The sequence below is a fragment of the Prunus dulcis genome, chromosome 1, assembly GCF_902201215.1.
Source record: "Prunus dulcis chromosome 1, ALMONDv2, whole genome shotgun sequence".
In the NCBI taxonomy this organism is placed as follows: Eukaryota; Viridiplantae; Streptophyta; class Magnoliopsida; order Rosales; family Rosaceae; genus Prunus; species Prunus dulcis.
In genome coordinates, this window is record NC_047650.1 from 17,661,621 (window position 1) to 17,678,879 (window position 17,259).

The 17,259-nt window shown below is 36.0% G+C and overlaps 3 protein-coding genes across 7 annotated transcripts; all 3 read right to left on the reverse strand.

Annotated features, from left to right (window-relative positions):
- On the reverse strand, positions 1–6,051 carry LOC117614254 (protein FAR1-RELATED SEQUENCE 5-like). Of its 4 annotated transcripts, none has more exons than XR_004583841.1 (5): positions 5,856–6,046; positions 4,726–5,150; positions 3,760–3,977; positions 2,299–2,434; positions 1–360 (listed from the first exon to the last, which is right to left on the reverse strand). XR_004583841.1 is itself a non-coding variant. In XM_034343000.1 (4 exons), coding segments are annotated over exons 1-3 (630 nt in total). In that variant the 5' UTR covers positions 5,857–6,051; the 3' UTR covers positions 1–360; positions 3,760–3,773. The 4 variants fall into 4 exon arrangements, 2 of the variants coding, with proteins under 2 accessions (XP_034198891.1, XP_034198890.1); XR_004583840.1 differs by having other exon boundaries at positions 1–365; XM_034343000.1 differs by lacking the exon at positions 2,299–2,434 and having other exon boundaries at positions 5,856–6,051.
- A 7,419-nt stretch (positions 6,052–13,470) lies between these two features.
- On the reverse strand, positions 13,471–14,305 carry LOC117615532 (probable tRNA N6-adenosine threonylcarbamoyltransferase). Its single transcript, XM_034344635.1, has 3 exons — positions 13,878–14,305; positions 13,745–13,793; positions 13,471–13,539 (listed from the first exon to the last, which is right to left on the reverse strand). The coding sequence occupies exons 1-3, from the start codon at positions 14,303–14,305 to the stop codon at positions 13,471–13,473; spliced, it is 546 nt and encodes a 181-aa protein (XP_034200526.1).
- On the reverse strand, positions 14,239–16,484 carry LOC117614323 (cell division cycle 20.2, cofactor of APC complex-like). 2 transcript variants are annotated; one of them, XM_034343092.1, is made up of 2 exons: positions 16,240–16,484; positions 14,239–15,769 (listed from the first exon to the last, which is right to left on the reverse strand). In XM_034343092.1, the coding sequence occupies exon 2, from the start codon at positions 15,680–15,682 to the stop codon at positions 14,444–14,446; it is 1,239 nt and encodes a 412-aa protein (XP_034198983.1). In that variant the 5' UTR covers positions 15,683–15,769; positions 16,240–16,484; the 3' UTR covers positions 14,239–14,443. The 2 variants fall into 2 exon arrangements, with proteins under 2 accessions (XP_034198983.1, XP_034198982.1); XM_034343091.1 differs by having other exon boundaries at positions 14,239–16,484.
- Between the last annotated feature and the right edge of the window lie 775 nt (positions 16,485–17,259).

The window sequence follows — 17,259 nt, forward strand, 5'->3', positions numbered from 1 at the left end:
AGAAGTAAACACATCCCTGCTGGTATCGATTATATGTACTGGCGAATTTGTTTACACAATTATAAAATGCAAGCATATTCCTCCTACAAAATGGATACTATTTATCTGCCATGTCTAGATATCTGTGCCCCGTGTAAGGCAATTAGGCACTGCTTAATACCCTATGATATTACCTATCACCATTTAGAACATGCTCATAGACCCTGGAAATGCTTTCAAGTTGCTACGCAGAATGACTAAAGTGCATAGCTCTATGAACCTGGATGGATCACCACATAAAATAGCTCCATCAGAGCTTCCATGTCTACATAATCAAAGTCATCTTGGATTTCTGTCACTAATTCTTCCTATGGCTGCAGCCTGCACTGGAATGATGAAAAAAGATTATTAAAGACATCATCTTGCTGAGTGCAAGTGAATTAGATATCAGATCACAGCTGATTCAGTAAATTCTTATCAAACTTCATAGTGGCATTTGTGACAAAATGTAACTTGCTGTGAACTTGCAAAAATCTATTTATGATAAGCATGAAACTAATAGTCACGTAAAGAAGGATTAGTGATTCTTTGGATCTCAGACTCAATATTTAATTTCTAAGCATAGAACATGTGCCTGTTAATTAAATTGGTAAGCTGGGCCTCATATCAATTGAATAAGACAATTAAAAAAACATGCAAAGGGGAAAGAAAACAAAAGGAAAAAATAAAGCAAAGTTAAAAAGGGAAGATGATACCAATGAATGTTGTTTAAGATAGAGACTAATTGAAAAGTAAAGACACAAGAGATGCCAATAAAAAGAGAAACAAGTAAAGGCACATTACATCAAAAGCTGAAAAAGTCGGAAACGAAGAACCTAATCACCAAGTTAAATGTTCTTTACACACGTCTACCAAATTGAATCAACACATACCAGTCAAATATATAAACACAAATAAAACCGTGACACACTGAAAAATTTGGAAACTAAGAACCTAATTGCCGGGTCAAATATTATTTATGCATGCCTGCCAAACTATCAACACATACCAGTCAAGTATAATAATACGAAGAAAACCAGACATGCACGCGTGCACACACACACACACACACAAGCACCACATACTGATTACACCGCAAGCATCACATACTTCAAAGTATTCTCTTGGGTCACTTTGGTAATATATGTGCATATTCTATAAATATATTCACAAATAAAAATGTACGGCAATGATTTGTGGACAAAAAGGACTCTCAAGTGCTGAATTGGCACACAGTGTCCAAAACTGAACCTTCACTCAAGAGTACCAATTTTAATGTGCATTTTTGGAACTACAATATTTATTGAACATAATTTATATATGTTTCAGAATTGATCGCTTAAAGAAGAAAGAGCCACTTCCCCCAAAAGGAAAAAGAAGAAGAAAGAACCACAAATATCAGAATAATATGAAACTAGTAACGATGCAATGTGTAGCACATCCTTATATGGTGATATTACAGTCCCAATTGGTTAACAACCTTCTTGATTTTGACTAGTGCCATCAACCCTAGGGATATTGGTATACAGGTCAAAGTTTGCACACCACATCCCTGCACTAGTTCTTTTATATTTATATATTTTCAAATAAACAAAACTTATTTAGGCATTCCAATGAATGTTAGAAATAGGTAAGACCCAAGTGTTCTGTCCTTCACTGCCTGACACTGAAACTTTACTATTGATCCTACAGAGTACCATATATGCATGCAGAAAACATGTATAAAATTTGAAGATCGCAAAAATTTTAAATTAAGTTCTATTCAATATTAAAGTACACTAGTCTGGAGTACAGACAACTATTGAATGTGAAATAAAAAATGAATCGCATATAGTTAGGATTACATCAATGGTAATTGCTAATTAAAGTTTCTACGTTAAATGCAACTTAAGCTATTGCTGAACAAGGCATCCTATGAAGCACGGATACTACAAAAATTTCAAGAATGGAGTAGCTGATACTGATACGCTCTTGCTACTTAATGACTACTCGAAATTTGTATCCATTTGACTTTTGGATACGGGATGAATAATCAAGTGATACGCAGGGAATACAAGAGGGCATATTCTGTAACTTTTTAGACAAAGAAAAACAGAAATGTGAGGCTAATTCAAAAACATTCTGGACTTGTTTTTCTACTTCAAAAAGATAAAAAGAACTTGAGTGTACTGTAGAATGTTAGGGGCTACTAAGAAAACAAAAGAAAACATAAATAATTAAACGAAAAAGAGACAGTTCACATATAAATATAGATATATTATCTTATTGTCGTATCCTTACCATATACATATCCTAGTTTTTGTAGACTTGTCGTATCATATCGCATATCTTGTATTGTATCCGTGCAACATAGGCAATTACAAGGGCAGCCTCATGGGCCCAGCCATTAATTGTCCTCATTGGAGAGTTTTGGAAACTAGAAAGAGACATTTGCCACATCAGCATTCATATAAAGGGAAAATTGTGCTATTAACTTTTCAACTCATAATTCAAGATTAATTGCATTAACCAATCATAATTAATGGAACTTCAACAATCATATACATTCAGTTAAGAGAGAACTCCTAGCTCTGCAATGATAGTTCAATTATAATTTCAAAGGATTCTGAGCTGACATTGCATAAAGAGGTACAGCTCATAGAACCTTAACATTCAAGAAGGCTAAAATGAGGAACTGTTCGCGGAAGCCTATGGAACCAAAAAGTTAGTTCTTTCATTTCTCTTATTAGTTTTACTTTTCCCTAAATGTATTAAATGGTTTGAAAGTTTATTCAGTGCAGTTTCAGATCATCATTTCAGGGATCGACACTGAGAGTTCACAATAAATGAAATAAGTCAATCAGATCACACTTCCAAAAGATGTAGGTTTTCAAATTTATTTTTCAATTCTTATAATAGAAGACAAAGCAAACGGATAAACTTCAAACCTACATATTTTAGGGAAAAATTTAGCTATTCCCCCCGAATTATTGAACTTGTACCATATTGCACCCTTGACTCTCAATTCTCTCTCTCTCTCTCTCTCTCTCTCTCTCTCTCTCTCTCTCTCTCTCTCGGGTTGTTCTTTTTTGGTTTGGATTGTTTTATTTTGATTGAGTTATTGACTGTTTGCTTGATTACTACAATTACTCGGAACTGACTACTGAGCATAAAATGATTGATTGGTATTTTGGCTGAAAGGAACAGTCAACAAGCCTAGCCCATGTGGCAAATCTAATCTTAGTACTCGAGCATCATCACCATTCAACCATGACTGAATTTATAACCAATTCTAGAAAAATAAATTCAGCTTTTGGCAGAGAAGATTGTAGATACAGACTAAAGAGAGAAAGGAGAGAAAAGAGAAATGAAAGAGAAGTAGAGGAAGAGAAAGAAGAAATAAGCAAAGTGACGAAAATATCCTTAAAAAACATATCATGTGCTTGGTACGTGGCTACAATCAACAGAAAGTGTAACAGAATTGACAATAGGGGCTACATTGGAACATTTTGAAAGTTTAAGGGGGTTGAAAACCAAATTGAAAATTCAGCAGGCAATTTGAAACAAGGGTAACAACTCAGGGGAGTATGCTAATTTTTTCCCCAAATTCTATTGTACTTTTTGTTGGTTGCTTTTCCAAAAGAGGTTATTGCCGGTATCTATCAATTCCGACAACCTAATTGATAAAATTGGGAACACAAATTTTAAAAGAAACCAAGTAAAAAACTAAACAATTTTGAAAGACCATGCCAAATTACTCACTCTCAATGCAGAGGCTATCTATGTTGCGAAAGCTCCCGATCTATGGACTCAAATTCTTTAAGATTGCTTACAACATTTTGAACTTTTTTCGATAGCTGGTCACTATACTCTTCAACAATTTTCGTAAATGCTGTTAGCTGTTCCTGATATGTTGTGCACAACCGTTTCTTATTCCGAAGCTCTGCAGTTAATTCTTGAATTTTCTTATCCTTCTCATCCTACAGAAGAAAGCACAACACACAAAAGACATGACTTAGATCATACCTGATGCTTGAATATAGAGACTATAAACGATATCACCTAGAGTACAGAAACTTTAGACCTAATTTGGGATCAATACAACATATTCATCAACTTGTCTTCAAAGGTAATACAAAAAAGGTTCCTAGTCTGAGCTGTATTTTACTACTTGCCTGCTATAAACAGCCAGTAGGGTTGCCTGAACCAAATTTTACCTCCTGAAGAAGCCCTTATTGAAATATAAAATAAATTTAAATAATACACCTCAAAGATGATGCAGTTTACTATTGGCTTTCACATTGTCGGTAAGGATAATATCACTATTTTTTTTATCTTCATATTTAAAAAGGGATTGTTAGCAGTTTCTAGCTACAGATATGCTGTAAGAAAGAAATTATAACACATTACTTAATTTTCTTTTTCCTAAAATTATTGATACTCATCAAATTTTGCAGGGTATCTTATTAGAAGCAAGCAAAATTAGAATTTAAGAGCCACATGGGAAAAACACTACCATAACCTCAATAAGGAGTACAATATATTTTTCTATTTCTGAAGGAACACTCAGGATACAAATACAAGAAGTGTTTCTAAAAGGAGAGTGTAAGTGCAACTTCTCACAACTTAAAATGTGCACCACCTGGAAAATTAATAACCCCCGGACACTGGAAGTTTAATTATTTATAGGAATTATTGAATGTTACTAAATATGAGAAAAATACTCACCATTGTTTGACGAGCTTCACGTGGGGACACCACAAGTGGATGATTATGATCCTTTATGAATTTGGTAATCACCCATTTACTGGATTTATCATACTTCACATGAATCATTGCCTTACAACCTTCCCTTGTACTCGCTCGTGGTTTTCGAACTGGCCCAAATTTACCTCGAATACTAACACAGTGGCCTTCCTTATTACACCCAAGTCGACGGGCAAGAATCCTACCATCTCTCTCGGATCGACGGCATGACATCACACGCATGACAAATCCAACTCGTCGTGCATACTCATCATAAAATATCTTGGCGGCATCTTCAGATTCAAATTCCATACCCTCATAAGGTTCCAAAATGGAATCTGCTTCATATAAAACCAGTGCCTGTGAGGAAGAACTCTCCACTGCTCTAGCCCCCTCATCTGAATCCACTGCCAGACATTTTCTGTTATTTATTTGCAAAGCCCAAAATTCACAACCGATAAACTGTTTAACAAAAGAATAAAGACTATCTTTTGGGTTGAAACAACAGGCAACTTGAGGAAATGGGTGAGATTCCCCGTTTATGATTGTATGATTCTAATTTCTAACTAACCAAAACAAGCTTGTTCCTGTTTTTATTCAATTGTTATAAACCAAATAAAACATGTCGTTTCTTAGTTATTTTATCAAACAGGTGGTGAACACAATAGAAATACATACTCATAAACACTATATACGCTATAAAATTCCATGACAAATCTAACTTTTCAGCCCTTGCAAACTAAATTACATCCCACACCCAATAAAAGAGAGACAGTAGCAGCTAAACCATTAATAGAACTACAAATTTTGCGCATTTGACAGTGACAAAGCAGCAGCCAACTAACGTTCTTCAATCCCAGTGCAAAAAAGAAAAATAAACGCATGAAATGGGAACCGAATTATGAAATAAAACAACAGGAAAGCCCAAAAAATTCAAACCAATTAGAATTTAACCAAATTTTGATCCAGATTCAGTCTTTAGATATGAACTTGCAAAACTGACAAGGTAACAAACTGACCATAAAGGGCCAAAAAAATATGGAGGGTTTCAGTAAGAGTGAGCCAGAACAAATGGGTATTCTTCGTTTTATGATTAGGAATCGAGCGCTTACTTGATTCGAGCAAGCTAAGTAGATCTTCGTTTTCCGGTCGGAAGTGGAAATTCCGTTGGCTCGTAAAAGCTTCAAAATGTGAGTGCTTTGTTTTATCTTTATCTTTTTCGAAAAAATAGACCACGTCAGGCCAACTTAAAAGGCAAATTGTTATTTGCAGATTATTCCTCTCAGTCTCAAGTTCTAATTCATGGTGTGTTTGAAAAAAGAAAAGGAAAAAAAAAACACTTGTTTGATTTTTTTTTCTTTTTTGTTTTTTGTTTTTTTGCTAAAATATAGAGAGAAAAGAAGGAGAACGGAGTGAAAATGAGATTGAGATGGAAGATTAAGGGGGAAGATGGAAGAGAGGAGTAACAAAAGTGAAAACAAAAATAAAAAACTGAAATCTATTTGAAATTGTTTTCACTTTTAAGTTTTTGTTTTTATTTTTGTTACCCCTCCCTCCCATCCTCCCCTCTCAATCTTATCGTCACTCTCATTCTCACTCTCATTTTCCTCTTACTCTAACACAAAAAAATGAAAACTAAAAATTAAAATTAAAATGGCTATCAAACGGGCCCTTAGTTGCAACGGCGAAAGTGTTATCACTCGTGTGCTATCTCCGTTTCACGAAAGTCTTTCTATTGAAAAACCACTCCCTTTTCTAGTTCATACTAGGGGTAGGTATCGAGACTGGAAAACCGGAGTAAACACTGTGTTGACTAAAAAGTCAACAAACCAACACAGAATCGGATCGGACCGGTTCAAACCGATTCCCATATCGGTTTCATACCTTACAAAATTAAATTGAATCGGACCAGCTATTTATCTTTATATATATATCTTTTTTAATTTTTTAAATTTGTTGGAATTTGTAAAACAACATAATTTTAGAATAATTAAAAAAAATCGGATCCAAAATTGAAAAAACTAGAAACTAAACAGGAACCGGTTTAAACTAAACCGACCAGTTTTATAAATTTTTTTCACCAAAATTGGACCAAAACGCATTAGTTAAATAGTACCGGTTTTGTTGTGATTTGAAACCCAAATGTGTTTTTGAGGTGCTTAGAAAATAAGTTGTGATTTTTCTGTGGCTGTATTGAATTTTCAAGAGATAATTTTAAGCTTGATTTTGAATTAAATATCAGGCTTAAAATTGAATGGAAAAGAGAATGTGTAATTCAGTGATAAATAGAGAGATTTTATGGTTAGGCAGCAAATATCCTACACCTAAAGTCCCTCATCCAACGCCACGTCAACTTCCATCATCATTATTTTAGTCCATTTGTCTCCCAAGCATGCTCCTCATGTTTTCCCAGCTGTGTATTATGTTTCCCACGCTGGTTAGTTCATTTAGTAACTCCCACACAATTATTCCTTCCATTTCCCAAAGAAAACTCTCTCAAACTCCTCACAGACTTCCAAACGAGAAACACTTACATGAAACAGGAATTCTATTATTTTGCTATTCTCGGTCAATCACGATATGCCACACATTATAATTTTTTCACATAGTAGTATGTGATTGGTCGGGGATAGAAAAATAGTGTTATCCCTTTAAAACCCATCTCTCCTAAGCTCAAATCAAAATACTTCCTTCTTCAAACATGTTCATCTGCTTGTCTACTAGACGAAATCAAACATTAAGACAAACTAAGCAATCTAGACATCTCCAAGTCTGTTTCAGTACAAGTTGTTTGTCTTGGTCCGAGTTTTTACTGAAGTCTCGGGTTTGGCCTTGCATGGCTATTTCCACTGCTCATTTGGTGAAGTAGCCTTCATCAAATGTGTTCCCCCATTAGAGAGCTATGAAATATCCAACACTCAAGGTAATTGGAGATTTCTATCTACCTGAAATCGTGTTCAAGGTGAGACTAGTCTTCTCTTTCTTCCTGTCTACTAGTTCCACACTAGTGTGAACTTATTCACTCTTGCATGTGGCCTTCCCCTTATCTAATGGCTTCATTCCCTTCATTAAAGTTGTTTATCTATATCTTGGCTATCATATATGAAAAGGTGAGCTTCATCCAAGAAATATAGCCATCTCAAGACATATCTAAGTGTAACCTGTTCATCCTGATCTCTTGTGTTTATGTAGCCTGGGATTCTCCTTTGCATATCAATTTCTATTGCTCATCCGACAAATCGTTCTTCATAAACATTGTTCCTCAGTTAGACAAATATAACATATACAAATTTCATAGCCATTGGAGTTCTCTAACCAACCAAAACCTTGTTCAAGGTTAGCTAGTCATCTATCTATTATTTTGACTATACAACACCTTACTCACTCTTGCATGTCAATTTATCGTACTCAGATTGCAACGTTTCCTTCCTGAATGTTGCTCTGTTTTTCTGTTTTCTACAACATATCCAAAAATCGTGTCCATCCAACAAGTTTAGGCCTCTCGAATGTAGTGCAACTGAAACAAGCTTTTCTTTTTGGAAGCCTTCATATTGTTCATTTTAGATCAATACAGAGGATTGAGGTAAGGATTTTAGTGGGACAGAAGTGAAATTCTTGTTTAATTGAGGACCTAAGTGATATTACAAAAGTCTCAAGGATCTAAGAAGTAATAAAAGGAAGTTAAAAGAGGAATTTGTGAATACTTGGTTACTATATAAGGATTATATAGTAAAATGTGTTTTATTGTGGACTAGGAAATTCTTTTACTCAAGCGTGGTGTTGACAACGTTGTTGTTGTGGATGAACCTTGTGGGACCAGCAACATCATTGGACTCTCGGTAGGGGGACCATTAAACCGAGACTTGTATTTTATTGTATGTATGAAGTAGTAGTTACGTTTGCATGAAATTTGGATGCCATTGTTATGTGGTTTTATTATGTGATGTGTACCGGATTCGTGCGTTAACGGTGTTCCGGATGACCTCAGAGTGAAGAGGTGCATAGCGACCACCTTGAGTTTTGATTCCCTAAACCTCTGAAGGCTACTGTACGACGGACTAACTATTCCAAGATCCATTAGGTGAGGATAGTCTATGTGTTATAACCTTTGAAATGGACACTCTCGCTAGCGTGCCACCTTTGTTGCATAAATTGGTCTTATGGGTAGTTGGCCTGCAATGATCGTTCATTAAAAGAATGTTACTGGATATTTGAAATTTTGGTTTTAAAAGGTTGTATGAGCATCCTTGATTTATTGTAAGTAAGTGAAACATCTATTTATGTTGTATATTATGATTTTGGTTTTTAAGATGAAATGGGATCCAACTATACTTAGAGCATCTCCAGCAGACTTTTCTATTCTCTCATCCCTAGCTACTTTGGCTAAAAAGAAGGAAAATTCTCCATCAGCAGACTCCCTACTTGGCTCTCTATTTCGGAGAACCAACTTTTGGCCCTCTACATGTAACGTCCCTGATCCAATTTAATTGTTTTATTCAATTTAATTCTTTTTTTGAAATTACAATTTTGCCCTTGGGGTAGGGTCACTCTAGTCACTTTTTAATCCAAAAGAATTTTGGGAAATTGAGTAGCACCGTTGCATTGAGCTTGTCAATACGAGTTTGTAGACACGTAGTGGTCTCAAATAGGAGTTTTAATGAAAAAGTTATGGTCAACGGAAGTGCAATGGTACAACCGTAATTTCTTTGAAGTTGAATTTTTAAAAACCCAACCTATTTTCTCACTTCACATCTCTCTCTCTCTTCCCCGACCCTCTCCCTTGAGATGCACGCAAAACTGGCAACTGTGTGGCCGGTTATCTCTACTGTCTGACCACCCCCACGGCTGAGACCAATCGGGATTTGACCACCCTCTCCCTTAACGTGTTTATGGAATACTTGGGAGTATGACGCACTGGCGATTGGGCGTTGTATTCTCTAGGCATGTGACTGAGTTTCTAGGGCGTGACATGTGAGGTGGAAATCGGACCAGACCGGACCATGCCTATCCCTAGTTCAGTCTACTTTTTGTATTAATAAAAAAATACGTCAATGACATCATAATTGTGTGTGTGAAAAATTCCCCTCGCTTGTAATGAAATAAAAAAAATACAAGGCAAATTGTACTTTACAAAACTTTATTTTCCCTATTTTATGTTTCTTCTACCCTCATTAAATTTCAGAAAATAATTACCATTATTTTTAATATTTACTTTTTATTTTATAAAACAGTCTATCATTAATTTAAAAAAAAACTGTAAAAATTAACAACTAAAAAAAACAATTATTAGATAAGCCAGTAAATTATTTTCTTTCGGTTACAAGGTTGAGAAAATATTTATTATTTTAAAAGTAACTTTAGATTTTAGCCACAGAAAAACTTTCACTTTTGGAAAAAGCCAAAATTTTTCCGAAAAAGACAGAAAAACTCATCAACTTTCAAACCAAAGACATGCAAATGTAAAGGATTCATTAGGAAATCCAAAAATAATAAGGGCATTTTTGTTCATTTTGGATTCTTTTAAAAATATTTCTCTCTCCTTCGGTCTTTTCCAAAATGTCCCTTAAACTACATGAGATGGTAGATCCTAGCTAGCTAGAAATAATACCAAACAGAAAAAAAAAAGAAGGCTCTAAGAACTCCATTAAACTATAATGCATTCCATAAACCAACTCAGAGTGAGAACTCATTATTTTATAACTTAAATATTTTTCTCAAAAAGGGCTAAGCACGAATTTGATCGAAGTATAAAGAAAAACAATAGCCTTCCTTTGATCCTCCGGGAAAGTCTTGAATATATTCCCATACTTCATTTCGGCAGGGGTCATTTGAGGGTTCTTTATGTAGAGCACAACAGCTTCATAGACAACATAAGCTAAATCACTTGGCTTCATAACCAACATATTAAGCAACTCTAAAAGCCCTTTCGCCAGACAGATTAGGTCTCTTAACTCCCCACTCGCAGTAAACAACACACACTTGGTTTTTGTTTTTCTCACCAATTCTTGCATCAAACTAAGAAATCTCTTCAGGCCACTATGAAGAAGGTCTAGCATCAGCTTCAGCATTGAAGCTACCAAATTCTTCAATTGGACGATCGAATTACAGGCCGCATCCGTCCATTTACTCATCAGCTCCGTTGCTTTCGCTATAGTGTCGTCAATAACGCACTTAGATTTCACAAGGGCTTCTTTGAATTCCTCCGAAAAATTGTCGAAAAACCGCCTTGCTACGTTGAGAAGCTCCGTCGCTTTGTTTGACAAATACTGAAGAAAATCCTTGATTTTGGATGCAATCCATTGAGAAGCTTCACCAATTTTCTCCATGACTACACCTCCGATCTTCGCCATAGAAAATATATCCTTGAATTTTATTTGAAGTACTTTGTGATCTTACTTGAGAATTAAGTAATGTGCCCCTTGCATATATAGCAGTCTTAGTGGGCATGACAGTGTGGAAGCATCTATTAATTTCCTCAATAAAAAATTGGGTTTTAATATAAAAAAACGTCTCTATTTTGGTCATTCATGGTCCTCAAGGTTCGTATGTGTGATCACAAATGGTCCCTGCTGTTAGGTTCTATCAAACTCCGTTAGTGATGTTTTGTGACTCCTAGAAAAAAATATATTAGGGACGTTCTGTGATACTAAGCCTAAAAAATTATTAATCAATTTAAGTGGACTGCTAATTTAATTTCTCTTGACGTAGAGAAGATGACGTATCATTATTATTCAATTTAAGTGGACTACTAACTCAGTTTCTCTAGTGGAGAATATGAGAAGTTGCACCTAGGTTGTCCCTATGTACTGTTGTTCGGTTAAGCACATAGCCAATGAATAAAAGCATCGCGAATAAATTAATCTTTACCTGATCAATAATATATTTTCTTTTCATTTTATTTAGAATCTGCTTTAGTTGGGTACCAGTTGAAGCATTTGGAGGGTGCTGGAGGTGAATAAATTCCCCATTGTGGGATATGGTGCTAACGCTACCCTGATACCGTGGGCGATTTATCCCAGATAAAAAGTGAGATCATCAGTTCCTTTTCTTTGCATTTGGGTAGTGATTGTTGCGATAATTATATAATTAGTAGAGAATTAGGACAAAGTCTAACTTACCTTATTTATCTTTCTGTAAACTCTGAATTAACAAACAATAGTTTATACGTTGTTTACCCAGTCAAGTTCAAAGGTTGCTCTTACATCTTTGTAAGCTACTCGGATGCTACAATTATTTAAGAAGATTTGGCTTTTTGGTTCAGTTGAATGCACTAGGGATCTTTCTAACGTAAATTGTAAGAAGTGCCTAAATATTGCCAAAAACCACTTTTATTAGCATTCCTTTAGTTCCTAAAATGGATTTTTACAAAAGGTCATTCCTAAGCTCATTCAAGGATATGGGATTTACTGACTCCCGTCGTAGTGTTTGGGAATAATGGGTATTAAGGTAACCAAAAAATAGTTTTTAGGCTTGTTCCACCGTTTGGTGTGTACAGTAGTTATCAGGCCACACAAAATGTGTTCTATGAAAACATGCCATTAACAATGCGCATTTACTACAACCTTAATATATTATTTCTTACAACGAGAGCTAAACTACGCATAAAGTAACTTGTAATTATCAAACATTCAAGTTTATTCTATAGGAAAAGTAAGACACCCTTGCTATATAGAAAGTCTGAACATACGCATCCCCCTACTGGTTCCTCCTAAATGTTGGGATAATTATACACAATAATGTTTGAAATAGTTCACAAATAAAATGCTGGAAAAGGCTTCAAATTCAAGATATTGAATTAGTCTGGTTTTGCCATTGTTGGTCATCTTTCTGATGCCATTCTCTCTCTTTTGTTTCTTTTTATTCGGAAGAGAATTATCACTAGGCTATGAGTTAGCAGTGAATCAAGAACAACCACATGCAAATCAAGAATAAAAAGGAACTTTCAACCCAAACAAAAATCCAACAGAAGAATTCAAGTAATACAATTTGTTCATGTATTCCGATAATTGTTTCATTGAATTGATGCATCAAGTAAATTAAAGACCAGCAGAATCAAGCTTCTTCTACACCAGGTAAATTGGTAATGGCTGCAATCTTCATAATGAGGTTCAATGGCTACAACTTTTATCATACAGCTAAAACAACTAGCTGCTGCTGCACACACCGTCATTTAAAGTTCAAAATTGTTAACATATACCAAAGTCTGTTTTATGAAAAGATTGCTCATATCTAATCTTGTAAATAGGAAGGAGGTAAGAAATTGTACCTCATTAGTCATCAACTTGAAATCAGTACTAAAATTAAAGCAATCAACGAACCCAAATTAGAGAAACTGTGATTATCACTTTATATCTTGTGTTGTGGAACTATACATGTATTTATAAATAATTAAAAAATCAACTCCCGACCATCATGGATTCATACATTTCAAATTCACCATATACAGACCAAAACAGAACATATTGGCAGCATTTTAAATTTCAGAAAAGTTTAAAAAAAGTACAAGAAATTAACAAACAGTCTCAAATGCAAGTGGGAAGAAAACTCCAAATCAGATTTCTTCAATTTTAATAAGATCTATGAACAGTTACCATGTGAAATATATGGCAACTGAATCCTTTTTCTAAAACTAGAGGCCACCTTAGGCAAAAAGGAAGAGGACCATTTCACCTTAAATAAGATTTGACTGAACTGCTCTAGTAGAAGAAAATGATGAATCATATAAGTTCAGATATCAGAATTATCATTTTTCCGACCTTGCATGTTAAATCTCTCTTCTTGCTTAGATTGTTGCATCTTTATGATATAAGTTCAGATATCAGAATTATCATTTTTCAGACCTTGCATGTTAAATCTCTCTTCTTGCTTAGATTGTTGCATCTTTATGATAATATCTTAAAAGGATTCCACAAAAAAAAAAAAAAAAAAAAAAAAAAAAGCATGAATGCCCAATTTCAACTTCTACTCTTTCAATGGAACAAAACATACCACATTCAAATACCTGCTCAATGTTATATCCAGGGCTTGGATCATTGGAGAGTGTTAGTACCCTGTCGAATGTGGCAAGCAACTTCCAACAGCATATCAATGGTCTCTCCAAAGATTCGACACCTCCCGTCACTATATGCAATTACCTGTGTGTTCCCACACTGACATACAACACAACAGGATCATATGCACCTGTCACAATCCTTCCCATCTCAATATGTGCACTGCAATGATTAACTGCAACAATGGGCTTCTTCCAAAGCTGTGAAAGAACCCCAACAACAATGGCAGCAACTTGTAATGGTGCTCCCATGCCAGGACCCTTGGTGTAACAAAGGCAATCAATTTCCTTGGGCGTTATTTGGGCAGTTTCCAAAGCAGATTTAATCAGCGGGTGAATGTGTTGGAGATGGTGCGGTGCAGTTTCGAGGGAAGGAACCCTTGGCCGTGAGGGGTAATGTATGCGTTGAGCGAGTTCGACAAAATTGTTACCCCAACACCTCGACAAAATTGTTACCCCAACACCAATCTTGTTGGCTGAACCCTCAAACCCTAGAGCTATCATCTTCTTCATTCTTGTAGAAGGCACACTGTGTAAATCAAAAGGAAATTCAAACAAAGTCCAAAATATTCGACTCACAAATACTTTTTATGAACCTTGTCTGCAATATATTCTCGGTGGCTTAATTTCCATGGAACTGGCAAAGTTTGATCAGTGGATACGATTCAAATAGGCAAAAGGCTCAGGATCAGCTTTGGGAGCTGGTTTAACCTCCTTAGGGTCTCCAAAAACATTCCATAACTTCAGTGTTTCATGAGCTGCTGATGCTACTGTGCAACCATTTGGGCTCTGAGCCATATAAAGGACTGTAGAAGTATGACCAGTGAGTTCTGCAATTCTAAACATTGATGGGTATTTCCAAAGAGTAAGCTGATTCTGAGAAAACCCATGTGCGCTAAGCAGCTCTCGTTCATTCATATTCCACAGCAAAGCACAAACCTCAGAGCCAGTGTCAACAGAGTTCAGGCATGCACCTGTGTGAGTGTTCCAGAACTTTATGCACCCATCATCATTCCCACCTCCACCAGAAGCTAGCAAATTTCTCTGGAAAGGACACCAAGCAAGGGCTTTTACAGCAGCTGTATGGTCTTGAAGCCTGTGAAGCCACCGTGTTCGTGAATATGATCTGTTGTCCCATATATGGAGCAGGTTATCATTTCCTCCACTTGCTAATTGCTGGCCTGAAGCCGACCATTTAAGCCCACAAACCTCTTGCTCATGTCCTCTGTATGTCTCAACAACAATGTGGGATCCAATTCTTACATCATTGTTAACGATGCGGCCATCCATTCCTCCAGTTGTAAGAATGTGATTGTTCCATGCCAGTGAGCCTACTCCCGATAGGTGGCAACCTCTCAAGGTTATCACATGAGAACTGGCAGCTGTATCCCATAGCTCTACTTCGGAATTGTTCAGTCCAATGGCAATCTGGCGTCCATCAATAGCCCAGTTGACGCTGGTAACAGGTCCCCTTTCATCCTCAAATGTGGCCAGTTCCCAAGTAGAATCATCTGTAGCATCCCACAAATAAACTTTGTTTGCAAGAGCTATTGCAAGAACATTGGAGCTTCCCCAATCCAACAAATTAAGGTAGTAATCATCTATAAGGTCGGGAGCATCAAGTGTTCTGTCTGCACTTTGAGAAATATATCTTCTTCGTGCCTTTGGGGGGTTTGATTCAGTAGGTTTATCTGAAGAGAAGTTGCTTGGGAAGAGCTCTACAGGGGGAGGAGTCTTGTTCTTGAAAGCAAGAATTCTACTGCGGTTCATGTTCATGGCCTCAGCCAACTGCTTCCTATAGCCTACTCCATATCTAGGTGGGTTTTCCTTACCTTTCCTAGTACTACTACCTTGATGAGTAAGCATGTAAAATGCATAATCAAAGTCCATGGCGGACCGGTTTGGTATGAACCGGTCCCAATTTTCTCGGGAATTCCTTTTCTGAAGAAGCTGTTGTTCAAGAGGGCACCACCTAGACTGTGACCTCAAGGTACTCATTGTTACATTTGCAAATATGAAACCCAAAAATTAAAAATTAAAAAACAGAGAATAAGAGAGACAAGGACAAATAAACAGGGAGAGAGAGCAGTCAAAAATCAGTATAATTGAAGCAGATTTTCCTTCAGAACAACCAAAATCATATGCAAACTTCAAAAACCAACTAAGATCCTGTAGAAACCCTAAGAATTCAAACTTAAAAAAAAAACAAAAAAAACAGAGAATATGAGAGACACAAATAAATAAACAGAGAGAGCAGTCGAAAATCAGTATAATTGAAACACAACCAAAAGCATATATAAACTTCAAAAACCAACTAAGCTCCCGTAGAAACCCTAAATGAAATCAAATTTCACTAAAGGCAATAGAAACGCAGATAGGGCTCAGATCTTGTCAATTCAAAATTTTAGCAGAAAAATGTACACACAAAAAAACTGAGTTTAACTAACCGAATTATCGATACGAGGGGACCTAAATTGCCTCCGAACAAAGCATTCAGCTGAGGCTTTCGATTGGTTTCTTCGTCTGCCCACACTCACCGATGATCAATCAATTCCACCTCAATTGTTAGCCCAAAGCGGAATCGTAATGTATTCTCAGAGATCAAATCGAAGAAAATTGAACTCGGGTTTGATGCTCAAAGATGTATATATATGTACTTTCGACGCGTAGAATACGCATGGAATACGCGTATTCCACGAGTGAAATACGCGTATTCTATTCCACGAGTGAAATACGCGTATTCTATTCCACGAGTGAAATACGCGTATTCCACGAGTGAAATACGCGTACTCGACGCGTATCAGCTTGATAGCTACGACCGGCGACAACCTCTCTCTCTCCCCCCCTCACTCCTAGATGAGTTTTGCTATTTGATTACAGGTTGAAAGAAAAATGGTTAGAAAACAAGAAGCACACTTACTATCTGGGTTGCTGATTTTATGAAGGTTTTTTTTTTTTTTTTTTTGGGTGGTCTGAACATCATCACTGCACATGTCATGCCTTCGATTATTTCTTCATTCCCGAGCCAGAAATTAGTATTTTTATCAATGTTGGAGAGTGGAATTAGATCGTATGAATGCTTAAACTGTTGAAAATAATTAAAGGCTAAAAAAAAAAGAAAAAGATTTTCTATTATTTCAATCAAACCCAATTAATCTAGTTAATTTCATACTTAATTTACTCGTGTAGGCATTTTAAAACATTTAATTCAATTGATGGATATAAGTTATTTAGTTTCATACTTAATTTACCCGTGTAGGCATTTTAAAACATTCAATTCAAATGATGGATATAAGTAGGGGCTCGTACATAAACGTAATGAGAAAAATGAAATTTTGAGATGATAAAAACAAACAAAAAAAGGACTCGTTGCACGAGGTTTCTCGTATAGACCTAGAATCGATTAGGAGAATACATTCAGAGCTCCATTTTGGAAGAGTTTACTGTTTATTGATCTAATTTTGGTG

What these genes read in the sequence shown, in the direction of transcription:
- LOC117614254 (XM_034343000.1), bottom strand. An exon ending in GTGAAGCTCGTCAAACAATG is followed by an intron (nt 3,978 to 4,725) that starts GTGAGTATTTTT and finishes TTTCTTCTGTAG; the next exon opens with GATGAGAAGGATAAGAAAAT.
- LOC117615532 (XM_034344635.1), bottom strand. Translation starts at nt 14,305, where the DNA reads ATGAAGAAGATGATAGCTCTAGGGTTTGAGGGTTCAGCCAACAAGATT. An exon ending in GTCAGTGTGGGAACACACAG is followed by an intron (nt 13,794 to 13,877) that starts GTAATTGCATAT and finishes CACATTCGACAG; the next exon opens with GGTACTAACACTCTCCAATG. An exon ending in CTGGATATAACATTGAGCAG is followed by an intron (nt 13,540 to 13,744) that starts GTATTTGAATGT and finishes TATATCATAAAG; the next exon opens with ATGCAACAATCTAAGCAAGA.
- LOC117614323 (XM_034343091.1), bottom strand. Translation starts at nt 15,790, where the DNA reads ATGAGTACCTTGAGGTCACAGTCTAGGTGGTGCCCTCTTGAACAACAG.